The sequence below is a fragment of the Hypanus sabinus genome, chromosome 3, assembly GCF_030144855.1.
Source record: "Hypanus sabinus isolate sHypSab1 chromosome 3, sHypSab1.hap1, whole genome shotgun sequence".
NCBI lineage: Eukaryota > Metazoa > Chordata > Chondrichthyes > Myliobatiformes > Dasyatidae > Hypanus > Hypanus sabinus.
The window spans coordinates 124,239,849-124,255,172 of record NC_082708.1 but is presented as its reverse complement, the minus strand read 5'-3'; the positions used below and the strand labels follow the sequence as shown (position 1 = coordinate 124,255,172).

The window sequence follows — 15,324 nt, the reverse complement described above, 5'->3', positions numbered from 1 at the left end:
GTTACAGGGAAAGATTGAACAAGTTAGGTCTTTATTCTTTAGAACGTAGAAGGTTGAGGGGGGACTTGATAGAGGTATTTAAAATTATGAGGGGGATAGATAGAGTTGACGTGGATAGGCTTTTTCCATTGAGAGTAGGGGAGATTCAAACAAGAGGACATGAATTGAGAATTAGGGGGCAAAAATTTAAGGGTAACACGAGGGGGAACTTCTTTACTCAGAGAGTGGTAGCTGTGTGGAATGAGCTTCCAGTAGAAGTGGTAGAGGCAGGTTTGGTATTGTCATTTAAAATAAAATTGGGTAGGTATTTGGACAGGAAAGGAATGGAGGGTTATGGGCTGAGTGCAGGTCAGTGGAACTAGGTGAGAGTAAGTGTTCGGCACGGACTAGAAGGGCCGAGACGGCCTGTTTTCGTACTGTAATTGTTATATGGTTATATTTATATGGTTAAATATTATTAAAGCTACTCTTATCAACCTTAAATCATTTGATTTCCAGATCTTCTAAATTGTACTTTTGTTGGCTTGGTGTTAAAATGACATTTTAATTTATGGACATCAAAATGCATACCCAGATCCTAGACAATTGAAAGTACTTTCCCTAATGTGAGCACCCAACCAGAATACATAAAGCTCTACATAGGCAGCCAAAGAGAGCACCAGGACAGAAATAATAATTCAGATTCACTAAAAGCATCTGTCCCTTATGATCTGGTCCAAAATAACAATGTTACTTGACTATTAAATTTATCAAAATTAACTGTAGCCTATAGCTTCAATTATGCAATAAAACTAGAATCAGAATAATTAAAGCAGAATGCAGTCAGATGTTCAGTGGTGACAACAAACTGCAAGGAAGTAAAGCAGTTTGGTCATTGGTACAGGTGCAGTAGGCAGGTAATAATGGGAAAATACAGTATTAACAAAAAGTACAAGTAGGCGAAAGCACAGATGGAAATTGGTTCAAACTCCCAACATCGATGGTCTACCTGACAAATTACTTCAAACCATGACATCACAACAGCTCCTCACTTTGTCCTCAAACAGCAACCTTCCCTCTTTTGTCAGTGAGGAAAAGAGATGACTGCTGTGTTTAATCCCATTTTCCATTCATTGGATAATGAAAAAGACCACGCCCACAAAACATTTTTAGTAAATTTATTCATGATGCAATCAGAAAGGGGAACAGGTCCACCCATCCATGATATTATACAGGAGTTGATGAGATCGGATGAAGAACCTGGGTAAGACAGGCAACAAACACAGCAAATGCCATTAGTCCTCAGCAATGGCTTGCGCTCATAATATCAGCCAGGGGCATCTGAGCACCACATCTCAGTGCTGAACAGACGCACTGTTCATCCCAGCCCAACCAGCATGAGCCCCACAAGCAAACCTGGTGCGCTGCTTCTGGGGTCCACTCCACACAAAACCGTTTAGACTCAGTGACTCAATCAAAACTAAGCCAAGTGACAGAGAGTTCACTTTAACCATTACATTACTGTGAATGCACCAACGTAGGGCTGAGCCCTCAGCAAGGTTCCTGAGTGTTTCCTGTATTTTGTTTTTGGTTCTTAGCTAATAGTACTTAGCCTTTTATTAACTTCAACACATTTTCTTTGGATGTATATTGCTTCCAAATATCCTCATTTCATGAAAAATCATGGAATGTACATGTTGAGGGTCAAGCCACTGAGTTACAAGATAAACAAATGAAGTAATGCAAAAATTACACGAGAAGACATTTGGTCAAAGAAGTTATAAGTAAAAATATCCTTCCTTGTGGGTTTAAGGCCCAGTGACTTTTTTCAAAAAAGCTCTGTCAACACTGGAGCAAAATATTGAGAAGAACGTTACTGTTTTTTTCTTCCTATCTATAGTAAAAAAAAACAACTTTCAATTTGTCAATTTGTATAAAACACATTCCTACACACTCCAATACTGTATTGACCAAGTTATACTGGATTTCATCTAATGACTGAACTTGAAGCCTAAAGATTGTGTTGCTGGATATGAAGAGCAGGCCAATCTCACCCAAGAACAGAACAGACTGTAGCAACGACACTGCCTCAAGTAGTGTACTTTGTGGCCACAAGACTAACGATCTTCTAATAACTCACAGATCTCAAGATAGTGAATAGTCTTTCAATTTCTTTGACAATTGGAAACATTTACTGTTGTGTATTTTATATTTCAGTAATATTATAAATATATAGTTTGATTAAGCATCCTTTGTTGCTCACATAATGCGTTGTGGGTTATACATAAAAGTACATAAATAGCATACGTTATTCATGCAGGCCTCATTTAAAGTAAAAACAAACTAAACCCCTTCTCCTGGCCTACTGTCTTTATCTTGCAATTAGTTTTTATGTTTTGGATAGACTTATATAGATAAATAAACATGCCTTGCCATCTTAAAACTAAATGTATTACAAAGTAAAATATACAAAAAATAGCAAACTTGGCATTACTTTTTCCACTCAGTATTTGTGAGCCCATTGAAATGAATAAGATGATGCAACTTTAGCGTAAACAGAGAAGTTGGATGCAAAATGCATCAGACTGCGATCCTCATCCTGCCTGTGATACCTTTACCTGCAGAATTGCAAATCAAATAAGTTGACCAGCATGGAGCAGTCAGCTCGCAATTCAATATAGAATCGTTGGCTCTTGACTAAGAGGCAAATATAATCCAACTGACTAAATGGATAATCTTTTAGTATTACCAATTGAGGAATAAATAATAACTCTAACTTCTAGGATAACTATGGTCATCAAAGCTGAATTAAAATATTTCATATCCACTCAAGCTGATTCTCATCTGATACATACACCTTGGGAGGCCAAATGTAAGAATATACAGTAAATGCAGAATCCATTGGTGTACTGATGTACAGAGGGATCTTGTGGTGCAAGTCCAGGACTCCCTGATAATTGCAGCACATGTAGATAGGTTGGTAAAGAAGGCACTTGTCTTCATGCTCAGAATGCCGAGTATAAAAACTGGGAAGTCATTAAGCTTCATTTGGAGTATCATGTACAATTCTGGCTACTGCATTACAGAAAGCTTTGGAGACACTACAAGTGAGGTTTCACAAGATGTTGCCTGGATTCGATTTGCATAAACTAGAAGAGGTTGCATGAACCTGAATTGTGTTCTCTGGAGCACCAGAGACTGACAGCATATAACATTATGAGGGGCGTAGAGACTCTAGATAGTCATAGCCTTATTCCCAGGATGGAAAGTCACAAATTACAGCTTCAGATGGGAGGCAGAAAGTTAAAAGGAGATTTATGAGGGAAGTTTTTAAAACACAGAGAGTGCTAGGTCCCTGGTACACCCTGCCAGGGGATCTGGTGAGAGCAAATACAATGGCAATCATTAAAAAGCATTTAGACGGGCAAATGAACAAACATGGAATGGAGGGATATAGACCATCTACAGGAAGATGGGATTGGGTCAAAGGGCCTGTTCCTGCGCTGTTCCATTCTATGTTTATGTTCTACATTCAAAACATGGAAGTCTCCAATTACCATTGCATCTAAAAGATGGAATGGATGAAACCTTATCTAATACCAGGGTAGTGCTGACATAGTGCAGCATTATCTGTACTTAGGTAAGATTTCTGCAGTCAAATCAATTGAGTGGGATTTGAACTCACAATGAATCAAAATTGTGTATGTATGCCATGCTAGTAAACTTTCACATTATATTCAACCTTAACAGTTTTGCACCTACAGTAAACCATTTACTAACTTCATATCATTTTTAAAAAAGCAAATAAATAAAATGCGCCAAAGCAGCAAGGAATCCAACTTAAAACGTTGTGCAGACATTCAAAACATAAATTTATCCAATGAATTATCAACTTTGACCCAAAAGCACTTAAATTTTGAAATTGGCTCCTTTGTCTGATAAGATTACTCAGAAAAGTTGGAAAAAACTCACAGCTAACATTTCTGCTTCCAACAGAGTTCTATACAGCATGCTACTCGTTGCATCCACATGGAGAAGCTGACCTTTAATAGTCGGTGAAAAGCCTATAGAATCAAAAACCAACATATGTTCAGAATTAAAATTGTAAGCAATTATTTTGACCTTCCTCCAAAATATGGACAACTAATATAACATGCATACATATTGAAAAATATTAAAGATGGCAGTTATTGAGAACTATGTTCAAATGAACTTTCCCAAGAGAAAGCAGGTAAGCTTACATGAACATACAGTGTATAACATAAAAGGAGCAAGCTATTTAGCAACCACCACGATCCCCAAGTCTGCTTTACTTTTAAATGAACTAACTGTCTGCCTCATTAATTTCTCACCCCTCCCACCATACCAAGTCCCGTAAATTCTAAATCCTTCAGTGCTCAAAAATCTATTTGTCTTAACTCCATACACAAACTGAGTATCACAACCCTCTGCAAAGAGTGAATGTCATTGACTACTGTTCATTTCAGTTCTCAATAGTCATCTTCATGACCTAAAAACAAGGGCCTTATTTCAGACTAGAGAAAACAGTCTCAAAGTATCTATAGCTTAATACAGGTTCACAATCCTTTACCCGAAATCCTCAGGGCCAGTTGCATTTTGGAATTCAGAATCTTTCGGATTTCAGAATCCCTCCTTATTGGTTCTGGGACCCCCTGTGGATACCAAAAAACATGTATGCTCTAGTCCCTTATTTAACCTGTCTCAGTGCGGGTAGACTTTAGGACCCAGCAGAGCTCCAGACCTACACACATCCTCCTGTATACTTTACATCATCTCTAGATTACTTATAATAGCTAATCCAATGTAAATGTTATGTAAATAGTTGTTATACAGTATTGTTTAGGGAATAATGACAAGAAAAACATTTTATTTCCAACAAAAACAATCAATAAAACATAAAAATATACAGCTTCAAGTGAACTGAATCAAACACATGGTAAATGACTTATCGGAATAAATGTAGAACATCACTGTCACTGTAAAACTTCAGTATGTTGTCTTTCCGTTTCTTTAAATCATATACAGTGGTAGTTCTGACACCGTATTCTTCAGCAAGACGCTGCACAGACACATCACGATCAAGTTTCTGCAATAACCCCACTTTCTGCGTTATTGATAATGATAGATGCTTCCTTCTCTTTTTCTCATTGTTACCCATAGGGGTATCTGCAGCTCTTTTTGACATTTTCACAGTGAAATTAAACACAAAGTCAACAGTGAACACAAAGTATCAGCGAACAGCAAATGCACGTGTAACCAGTACGAGTAATAAGCCACAACTGATGTCTAGCGGCCTCTGCTCGTGCTGCCACGTCACACCTGAGTGACATCAGCTGTTGGCGAAAGAAACTTCCGTTTTTGGAGCTTTTTGGATTTCAGAATTTCCTGATAAGGGATTGTGGACCTGTACCACCAATATCATTTTTATTGATAAATCTTTCCTTCACTTCAACATAAACATAGGTCAGTCTTTCTTCAGCTCTCTTTGAAGGACAACTTCCCCCATTACAGGAATTAATCTGGTGAATCTATGTTTCACTGACTCAAGCATTCTCCAGATTAAGAGACAAATCAGATGGACTTGTTAATTTTTGAACTTCAAATCCCCATGCAATAAAAGCCCAACATACCAGTTACCTTCCCAATTACTTAATATATCTATGTTTTTACCTTCTGTTTTTCCCATGGACTTGCAAACTTGCATATCCCTTTGTATTTCAGCATATGTTTTCTCATGTTGAGACACAGCACTGAATAAGCCCTTTTGGCCCTTCCAGTCGTGCCACCCAGCAACCCACTAAGTTAACCCTAGTCTAATCAGGAGACAATTTACAAAGACTAATTAACCTACTAATATACTTATTATTATACTAATAAGCATTATTAGCCTTTTTATTAAAATGCATAAGCTCACATACCCCAACTCACGCCACCTCCATTTTTCACATAAATCTTAATGCTTAACTCTTTTTCTGGACTCTATTCTCTTGACACTGAATTTTTCCAGCTAGTCACTTATCACCAAAAAAATTGTTTTTTCATGTAATTCATTAATTTAAATTGTGAATAGTTAAAGATCAAGTAATGGCCCTCAAATTTAATAGACACAAGGTAAAATGGTTTTATCCTATTTTAAAATTTAAACACATCCTTACCATTTTCATCTACAGTCATGGGAACATTGACTTCCAAATATGAACCTGCTCCAACATTTACATGTATGGCATTGGTCTCCTAAATAAACAAATATTGCAACATAATGCATCTTTGATATCTGAAATGTATGCATTAAATCAAAGCAATTACATTTAAACATCAAAAAATCTCTCATCTAAACCTAGAACATATAAAATCTGCAGCACATTATAGGCCTTCAAGCCCACAATGTTATGCCAATCATGTAACCTACTCTAGAAGCTGCCTAGAATTACCTTACTGCATAGCCCTCTATTTTTCTAAGCTCCATGTACCTGAGAGTCTCTTAAAAGATCCTATTATATCCGCCTCTAAAACTTTTGCTGGCAGTGCATTCCACACACCCACCACTCTGTGTGAAAAACTTACCTCTGACATTCCCCTTGTACCTACTTCCAAGCACCTTAAAACTATGTTCTCTCATGTTAGCCATTTCAGCCCTGGGAAAAAGCCTCTGACTATCCACATGATCAATGCCTCTCATCATCCTATACACTTCAGATCACCTCTCATCATCCGTCGCTCCAAGGAGAAAAGGCCAAGTTCACTCAACCTATTCTCACAAGACATGCTCTCCAATCCAGGCAAAATCCTTGTAAATCTCCTCTGTGCTCTCTCTATAGCATCCACATCCTTCCTGTAATGAGGTGACCAGAACTAAACACCCCTGAAATTTGTTGAGTTCTGCTCTAGTTAGCCTACTAACAGAAGTATAGTGAAATGAAAATGTTTCTTTCAGATTTTTGACACGTTAATGTTTCCCTTTCTTCTTATTTGTTAAATAACAGCTAAAAATGAATACGGAAGAGATAAAATAACAAATTTTCTGAATCTATTATGTACAGCTGCATAATTCTGCTGAACGAGAAGACCTCCTATAAATGGGCCCATAGACTGATTGTATCTGAATACACAATTAATAATGTATAAATTGGGCAAAAACCTTTGGCAAAAAAAGCACACGGTGAACCATAAGTTACTGAATGATTAGTATGCGATGACCATTTTTCATCCTTCCTGCAATGCTTTCTTAAATTACTGCATTTCCTTTCATTCAACACACAATGCATTGCCATTGCTGACAAGGAGAGCTTTTAATTATTCATCTCTAAAGCCACTTAATGTGACAGTGAATTATCTTCTTCAGAAATCATTCACTGGTTCAACAGAGCAAAGTTTAAAAAGAGCTCAGGACCTTTTAGAACTATTCATCTAGCTGCAATCGTAATGATCTAATCAGCATGTGAGCTGATAAAAAGAAGCAAGGTTTAAGCGAAGTAACCATTGTTGGAGAAACTGGAGCTGGATGCACTTAGGATCATCCGGGAGACTGAAATCCTCAGAGACATTTGCTGAGGTGGTCACAACCCAGACTACAGGCAGTATATGGAGAAGTGAGGTACAGTCAGTGCAGGGTTCCCATTGGTCATCCCCCTCAGGGACTGGGGGGATGATCTACAAGGGCAGAGCAGCAGCCTGGCTGGTGAAACTGTGGCCAGCTCTGAGGTTCAGCAGGAAAGGATAAAGTCAGGTAGAGTAATAGCGATAGGAAACTCAATAGTTATGAGAACAGTCAGGAGATTATGGCCGCAGAAGAGATGACAGGATGGGGTTTTGCCTCCCAGATGCTAGGATCGAGGAATGCTCAGAGCAGCTGCAAAAGTTTCCCAAGAGAGAGGGTGAACAGCCAAAGGTTGTGGTGCACATTGGCAGCAATGACAGATGTAAAAAGGAGGGAAAAGGTCCTGTGTCGAGTATAGGGAGTTAGAAAAGAGGCTGTAAGAGCAGGATCCCCAGGGTAGTAATGTCCCAGTACCACGTGCTAGTCAGGGCAGAAATAGGACGATAGTACAGACGAATAGGCTGAAGAACTGGTGCAGGGGGCAGGGTTTCTGATTTCTGGTTCACCAGGACCTCTTTTGAGGAAGATGTGACCTGTACACGAAGGATGGGTTACACCTGAACTTGAGGGGGAACCAATATCCTTGCGGCTAGGTTTGCTAGAGTTGTTGAGGAGGGTTTAAACTAACCTGGTAGTTTATAGGGCTGAGAATGGCAGAAGGTATACTAGTCGATGCACTGTGTAATGAGACTGAGGAAGGACAAGGAATGAGCATGGGGCAAAATTGCAATCAGTGCAATGAACTGAAGTGTAACATGGGACAAAAATCAAAAACTATGAATTATATAGGACTGAAGGTATTATATTTGAATGCACTCAATATATGGAATAAGACTGATGATCCTGTTGCACAGTTAGAGATGGGCATCACCTAGACATGGCTGAAAGATCATAGTTGAAAGCTAAACATCCAAGGATACACATTGTTTTGAAAAGACAGACAGGCAGACAGGTAGACAGAAAGAGTGGAGGGGCTTTGTTGGTAACAAATGAAATTAAATCCTTCGAAAGAGGTGACACGAGATCAGAAGTTCCTTGTGAGTAAAGAAACAAGGATAAAAAGATACTGATGGCATTTATATACAAGCTTCCAAACAATAGGTAGGATGAGATATAAATTACAATGAAAGCTAGAAAAAGCATGTAATAAGATCAATGTTATGATAGTCACAGGGGACTTCAAAATCAGATTTGGAAAATAAGGTTGGTGTTGGATCCCAAGCGAGGGAATTTGTAGAACGCCTAAGAGATGTCTTTTCAGAGCAGCTTCTGGTTGAGCTCACAGGGAAAAGGCAATTCTGGGTGGGGTGTTTTATCATGAACCACATTTGAGAGAGAGCTTCAGTTAAAGGAACCCTATGGATCAATGATCATAATATGATAGAATTCACTCTGCAGTCTGAGAGGGAGAAGATAAAGTCAGATGGATCAGTATTTCAGTAGGGAAATTACAAAGACATGAGATGGAGCTGGCTAAAGTTGATTGGAAGGAGGCACTATGAGGGATAACAGCAATGAATGCAGTTTCTGGGGGCAATTCGAAAGGTGCAGAATAGATACATCCTAAAAAGAAGTGAGGCAACCATAGCTGAAAAGGGAACTCAAAGACAGCATAAAAGGAAAAGAGTGCAAATAATACAGCAAAAATTAGTGGGAAGTTGGAGGATTGGGAAGAAAAGGTGACTAAAAAGACGTAAGGAAAGAAAAGATGAAATATGAAGGTAAAGTAGCCAGTAATATAAAAGAATACCAGAAGTGTTTGTAGATATATAAAGAGCAAAAAGGGAGGCGAGAATGAATATCGGACCTCTGGAAATAGACGAGTTAGTAACGGGGGACAAAGAAATAGTAGATGAACTTCATAAATATTTTGCATCAGTTGTCACTGTGGAAGACACTAGCAGTATGCCAGAAATTTGACACTGTCGGGGGCAGAAGTGAGTATAGTTACTGTTACTAAGGAGAAAGTGCTTGGGAAGCTGTAAGGTCTGTAGATAGATAGATAAGTTACCTGGACCAGGTGGACTACAGCTCAGCATTCTGAAAGGGGTAGCTAAAGAGATTATGGAAGTGTTAGTAATATCTTCCAAGAATTACTGGATTTCTGGACAGTTCTGGAGGACTGGAAAATAGTAAAACTCACTCCACTCTTTTTAAAGGGAGGGAGGCATACAAAAGGAAATCATATGCCAGTTAGCCTGACTTCAGATGTTGGTGTTTATTATTAAGGATGAGGTTCTGGGTACTTGGAGACACATGATAAAATAGACCACAATCAACATGATTTCCTTCAGGGGAAATCTTGCCTGACAAATCTGCCGGAATTCTTTGAGGAAAACTCAAAGATGCAAAGGGACATGGGAGTCCTTGTGCAGGATTCCCTAAAGGTTACCTTGCAGGTGGTAAAGAAGGCAAATGCAATGTTAGCGTTCATTTTGAGAGAACTGGAATATAAGAGCAAGGGTGTGATACCGAAGCTTAACCGAAGCATTGGAGTATTGTGAGCAGTTTTGACCCCCTATCTCAGAATAGATGTGCTGACATTGGAGAATGTCCAGAGCAGGTTCAATAGAATGATTCTGGAAATGAAACGGTTAACACATGAGGAGCGTTTGATGGCTCTGGGCCTGTACTCACTGAAGTTTAGAACAATGAGGGGAGATCTCATTGAAACTTACAGAATATTGAAAGGTCTATATTCAGAGGACGTGGAGAGGATGTTTCCAATAGTGGGTAAGTTGAAGACCAGAGGGCACAGCCTCAGAATAGAGGGACATCCATTTAGAACAGAGATGAAGAGGAATTTCTTCAGCCAGGGGATGATGAATCTATTGCAATGGGCAGCTGTGGAGAAGTTATTGAGTATACTTAAAGCAGAGGTTAATGGGTTTTGATTTGTCAGAGGTTACAGTGAGAAGGCAGGACAGTGGAGGAATAATACTTTTTGCTGTGTCTTGCTTGGAGACCAGGAAATACTGCAATGACTGTTTCAATGCTTAATCTCGGATCTGAATAGTAAATTAACAGCTTATAACAACCTGGTAATAGTTAAATGACTGCCAGATAATTTTTATTGTCCTCAATGCTAACAACTAGACATAACAATTTTCATTCCTTTGGGCAATGAATTCTTTTTGACTATTTTAATCCAAAAATATGACAACTAACTTAACAGTGTCCTGACAAAGGGTCTCGGCCCGAAACGTTGACAGTGCTTCTTCTTATAGATGCTGCCTGGCCTGCTGTGTTCCACCAGCATTTTGTGTGTGTTGTTCAACAAACTTATTTTTCCATTTTTCGTGCACTTATCTGTGACTGCATATGAATTCATAAGAAAAACAATGGCTTTCATTTTGATCCAACTGCTTTGCTTAACAAAATTTATCTACATACTAATGTAAAAGTTCATTTTCAAGAGTTGTAACCAGCTTATCAAACTAGAAATCATGAAGTTTTGATCCAGAGCTAATGCAACAACAATCTTCAAGGACTCAGCAGCAATTCCAATTTAACTCAGTACCTGGACTCCAAGGGAATCAACCATCTGTCCTCATCAAAATTAGTAATATAACAGGTGTTACAAATCTTTCAGATGTTATCACTTGCTATGCTTTTTAATTAACTTGCCACTTGTTTCTGGTATATGATGTAACTGAGTAATATAAAATCAAGCTGATTGTTCTTACCCGGTTCTTTGTAAAAAGCAAATCAATAGTCGCATCTGCAATGATATTCATGCGCAATTCGAATGCTAGAATTTGCCGTGGTTTTCTAGGTTTTGCTGGTTCAGTAACTTTCAACTTCTGATAATCAGCTGGAAAGAAAAACTTCCATAGACATTCCCTGTAACAAAACAAAGCATTTTAAACATCAATTTTATTTGCAAATAAGAAAAGGCCAACTATACAGAGGTTAGATAAAAATAAAATGTTTGTTTCAGGCAATATTATTTTAACTTTTCTCAAACACTATGTACCATATATGTACATTTTCTACAAAGTGGTCAATACTCACTTTTATTTAAATGAAAATAATTCGGTTCACTTCATTTTTTACTAGAAAGCTAAAAATCATTTAGACATCTTTATCAACTCAATGATCATCAAAATTTCAAAGATTATTATTATCATCCATTTGCTAATTCTTTAATGAAGTGCAGATATTCAGGATCCGAAAAGTACTAAATATATTCTACTTGTTAAATAAAAACAACTTATGCAAGCAAACACAAATGCAATTATTTACAACAGCATTTGCATTTATCTACCATCTCCAACAAAATAAAATTAGATCTCCCCAAGGGGAAACATTAATGCCAATGTCAGTAAAACAGATAGAGAAACTATTTCATCTGGAGATGAAATGCAGAATGAGGGTTTTGATCTTAAAATTGGAACTATATCATCCAAAATTAAAACAAGTCAGCCCTTTATCCCATTAGGAATAATGAAAACCGTGTCTTAATTTTGCCACTAAAGGGTGTAAAAGATAAACCTGAATTTTAAAAAGCACTAATACTGATTTATACTTATTTTCCCTATATTTATCAAGGATTATTAGAATGGGCATCATTTTGGAAGGAATTAAGGAATCAGGACTTAAAGGATAAAACTACAGATGAATCACATTTACAAAAACAATAAGTAAAAATATCACATCTCTATTTGTATTCGAAAGAAAACCCAGCAACGGAAGGTAGAAAACTAACACTATTTCCAGATTTTAGAAACAGAAGTAGATCACGATTAGTGAGCAAAAAAGCAGGTAGCTTAATGACAGCAGAAGGCAAAAGTTATGAACAACTTACATAAAAAACATAATTAAAACATCAACATCTACAATCAATCATTGCAACACTGAAGTTGAATGCAATTTTAAAGCTGAAGATCATAATTAGATAGATGCTATTGAAATCTTTATAAAAAAGCGAAGGAAGTAACAAAGACTAGAGGCAGCTTTACAGCAAATTTAATAACTTTGCAAGTTACAAAACAGGAAACATACTATATGCAATAAGCATTGTTATCTAAATCAGATGAAATATCCAGAGGAATATATTAATAAATAATTGCAAGGGTTTTATGAATAAAACAGTAGGTTTTATATTTATAAATAGACAATAAAGAATCCAAAAGTTGGGTTAAACATACAAAACCTTGGCTGCTGATCATAGAAGCTCTGGACCCCATACTACACTAGAGATACAAAGACACTGGCAAAACTGCAAAAAGAAGGATTCATAACATGGAGATTCATAAATTAAGAAGTTGTATCTGAACATCCTGGGAATATTTGTTCTCTACATCAAGGTTGAAGAGTGATCTAATAGAGACTTTATTAAAATATGGCTCGATTATAAGATGCTTAAATTTAGGAATATGGTCAAAAATTAGCAGCTATAAATAAGATAATTACTAATTCTAAAGAATTCCAGTAATTTGATAATAAATTCAGGATAAGCTTCTTTATCCTGAGTTTGGGGAGAATACAACATTTGCTAGCACATTTAGTTACAAAGCAACTACTATGAACTAGATGGGAACATGAGAAGATAATTTTTTTTTAATATATTGGGAAGACAATAATACCAGGATGTGAAGAGGCTGAAGCAGCTTATGCAGTGTCTTTCTTTTTAAATCTTTTTATTGATTTTGAACAAACATAAATGAAACATTGAGTACAAATGGCTTGAGAGTACATAATTAATAGGTTAAGGTATAAATACAAATAGTTAATAATCTATATATAATAACCTCCCAAACTCATAGTGGTTACAGAAAATGGAAAAAATAAGGAAAAAGAACCCCAAAAAAACAAAAAAAAACTAACCTAACCAACATGGGCCATTGCATTATATCAAATATACACAGTACCGTTAATAACTGCGCATCTCTATCCAAATAATTTAAAATTTAAGAATAAGGTTTAGGGCAGTGTCTATAAAAAGTATTCAACCCTCCCCCCCAACAACTTGGAAGTTTTTAATCTTTTATTGCTTTAAAAAACTGAAGCACACTGGATTTAATTTGACTTTTTTGACACTGGTCAACAGAAAAAGACTCTTCCATGTCAAATTGAAAACAGATCTCTGCAAAGTGATCTAAATTAATTACAAATATAAAACACAAAATAATTGATTGCTTAAGTATTCACCACCTTCATGTCAGTTTTTAGTAGATGCACCTTTGGCAGCAATTACAGCCTTGAGTCTGTGTGGATAGGTCTCTATTAGCTTTGCACATCTGGACACTGCAATTTTTCCCTATTCTTCTTTAAAAAATAACTGCTCAAGCTCTGTCAGATTGCATGAGGATCATGAGTGAACAGCCCTTTTCAGGTCCAGCCACAAATTGTCAGCTGAATTGAGGTTTGGACTCTGGCTTGGCCACTCCAGGACTAATTTTGTTTGTTTTTAAGCCATTGCTGTGTAGCTTTGGATTTATGATTAGGCTCATTGTCTTGTTGGGAAACAAATCTTCTCCCATGTCGTGGTTCTATTACAGACTACGTCAGGTTTTCCTCCAGGATTTCCCTATATTTTGCTGCATTCATTTTACCCTCATTTTATCCAGAGGATACTACATGTGAGTTTTTTTTTCTAACAGTGGCTTTCGCTTTGCCACTTCTTCAACTGTCTGAGGTGAAAGAGGCACTGTTTTGCCTTTCTCATCACACAGCCAGTATGTACAGACCATGTGAGATTCCTGGTGATGTTTATGCCGAGGAACTTGAAACTATTCCCCCTCTCAACCCCAGATCCATGGATGTCTATAGGGGTCAGCCTGTCTCCATTCCTCCTGTAGTCCACAACCAGCTCCTTTGCTGTTGTGACGTTGCCAAAAACGGGGCTTGTTTTGCTGTTGTCTTGTTTTGTTTGGTTCTTCTGTTGTTGTTGTTGCTGTTTATGTTGTTCTGTGAAGCATTATGGGCATGCTATGTTGGTGTTGGAATGTATGGCAACACTTGTGCTAATGCAAAGACTGCATTTCATTGGATGTTTCAATGTACATGTGATGAATCTGAAATGAGGTAAAAATTCAGCATAGAAAAAGTAGTGAAAGGAATTCCATTTAAAATGGTTTTAAACAGATGATGCAAAATTCACAAAGATCATTTTGCATACCACAGTTCCCAGACTGCATAGAAGGAGAGAGTGTTTAAAAGTAGCAAGCAGGGGTAGTTGGCACACTTTGCATGATAAGTTACTATGCATAGATAGGCACTTGACTGACACCGACTTACTGTCCTCTACTGTGCCTATTGTCTTGTTTTTTATTGTAATACCTGCACTGTTTTGTGCACTTTATGCAGTCCCGGATAGGGCTGTAGTCCAGTGTAGTTTTTTTACTGTGTTGATTTTACGTAGTTCAGTGTGGTTTTTGTTCTGCTTCATGTAGTACCATGGTCCTGAGAAACACTGTTTCATTTTTACTGTGTACTGTACCAGCAGTTATGGTCAAAATAACAATAAAAAGTGACTTGACTTGACTTGAAAGATAGATAAACAGATGGATAGGCACCTTTCAAATCTACTCAGCATTTTTTCTCCAGTCCTGCTGAAGGGCTTCAGCCTAAAACATTGACTGTATTTTTTTCCATAGATCTCCAAATCATTCAGGGGGATGAAGGGTTGATAGAATGGACATACTCTGACGTACAGTAGTTTCACCCAAGATATATATAACCATATAACAATTACAGCACAGAAACAGGCCATCTCGGCCCTT

At 37.4% G+C, this 15,324-nt stretch overlaps 1 protein-coding gene across 1 annotated transcript in view; it reads right to left on the bottom strand.

Moving 5' to 3' along the window:
- kiaa1109 (KIAA1109 ortholog) overlaps positions 1-15,324 on the bottom strand; it is a 418,633-nt gene that overhangs the window by 329,377 nt on the left and 73,932 nt on the right. The window contains exons 12-14 of the mRNA XM_059965080.1: positions 11,284-11,440; positions 6,156-6,234; positions 3,952-4,043 (exon numbers count right to left, since the gene is read on the bottom strand). Coding sequence (XP_059821063.1) covers positions 3,952-4,043; positions 6,156-6,234; positions 11,284-11,440 — 328 coding nt within the window. The remainder of the gene's footprint in view (positions 1-3,951; positions 4,044-6,155; positions 6,235-11,283; positions 11,441-15,324) is intronic.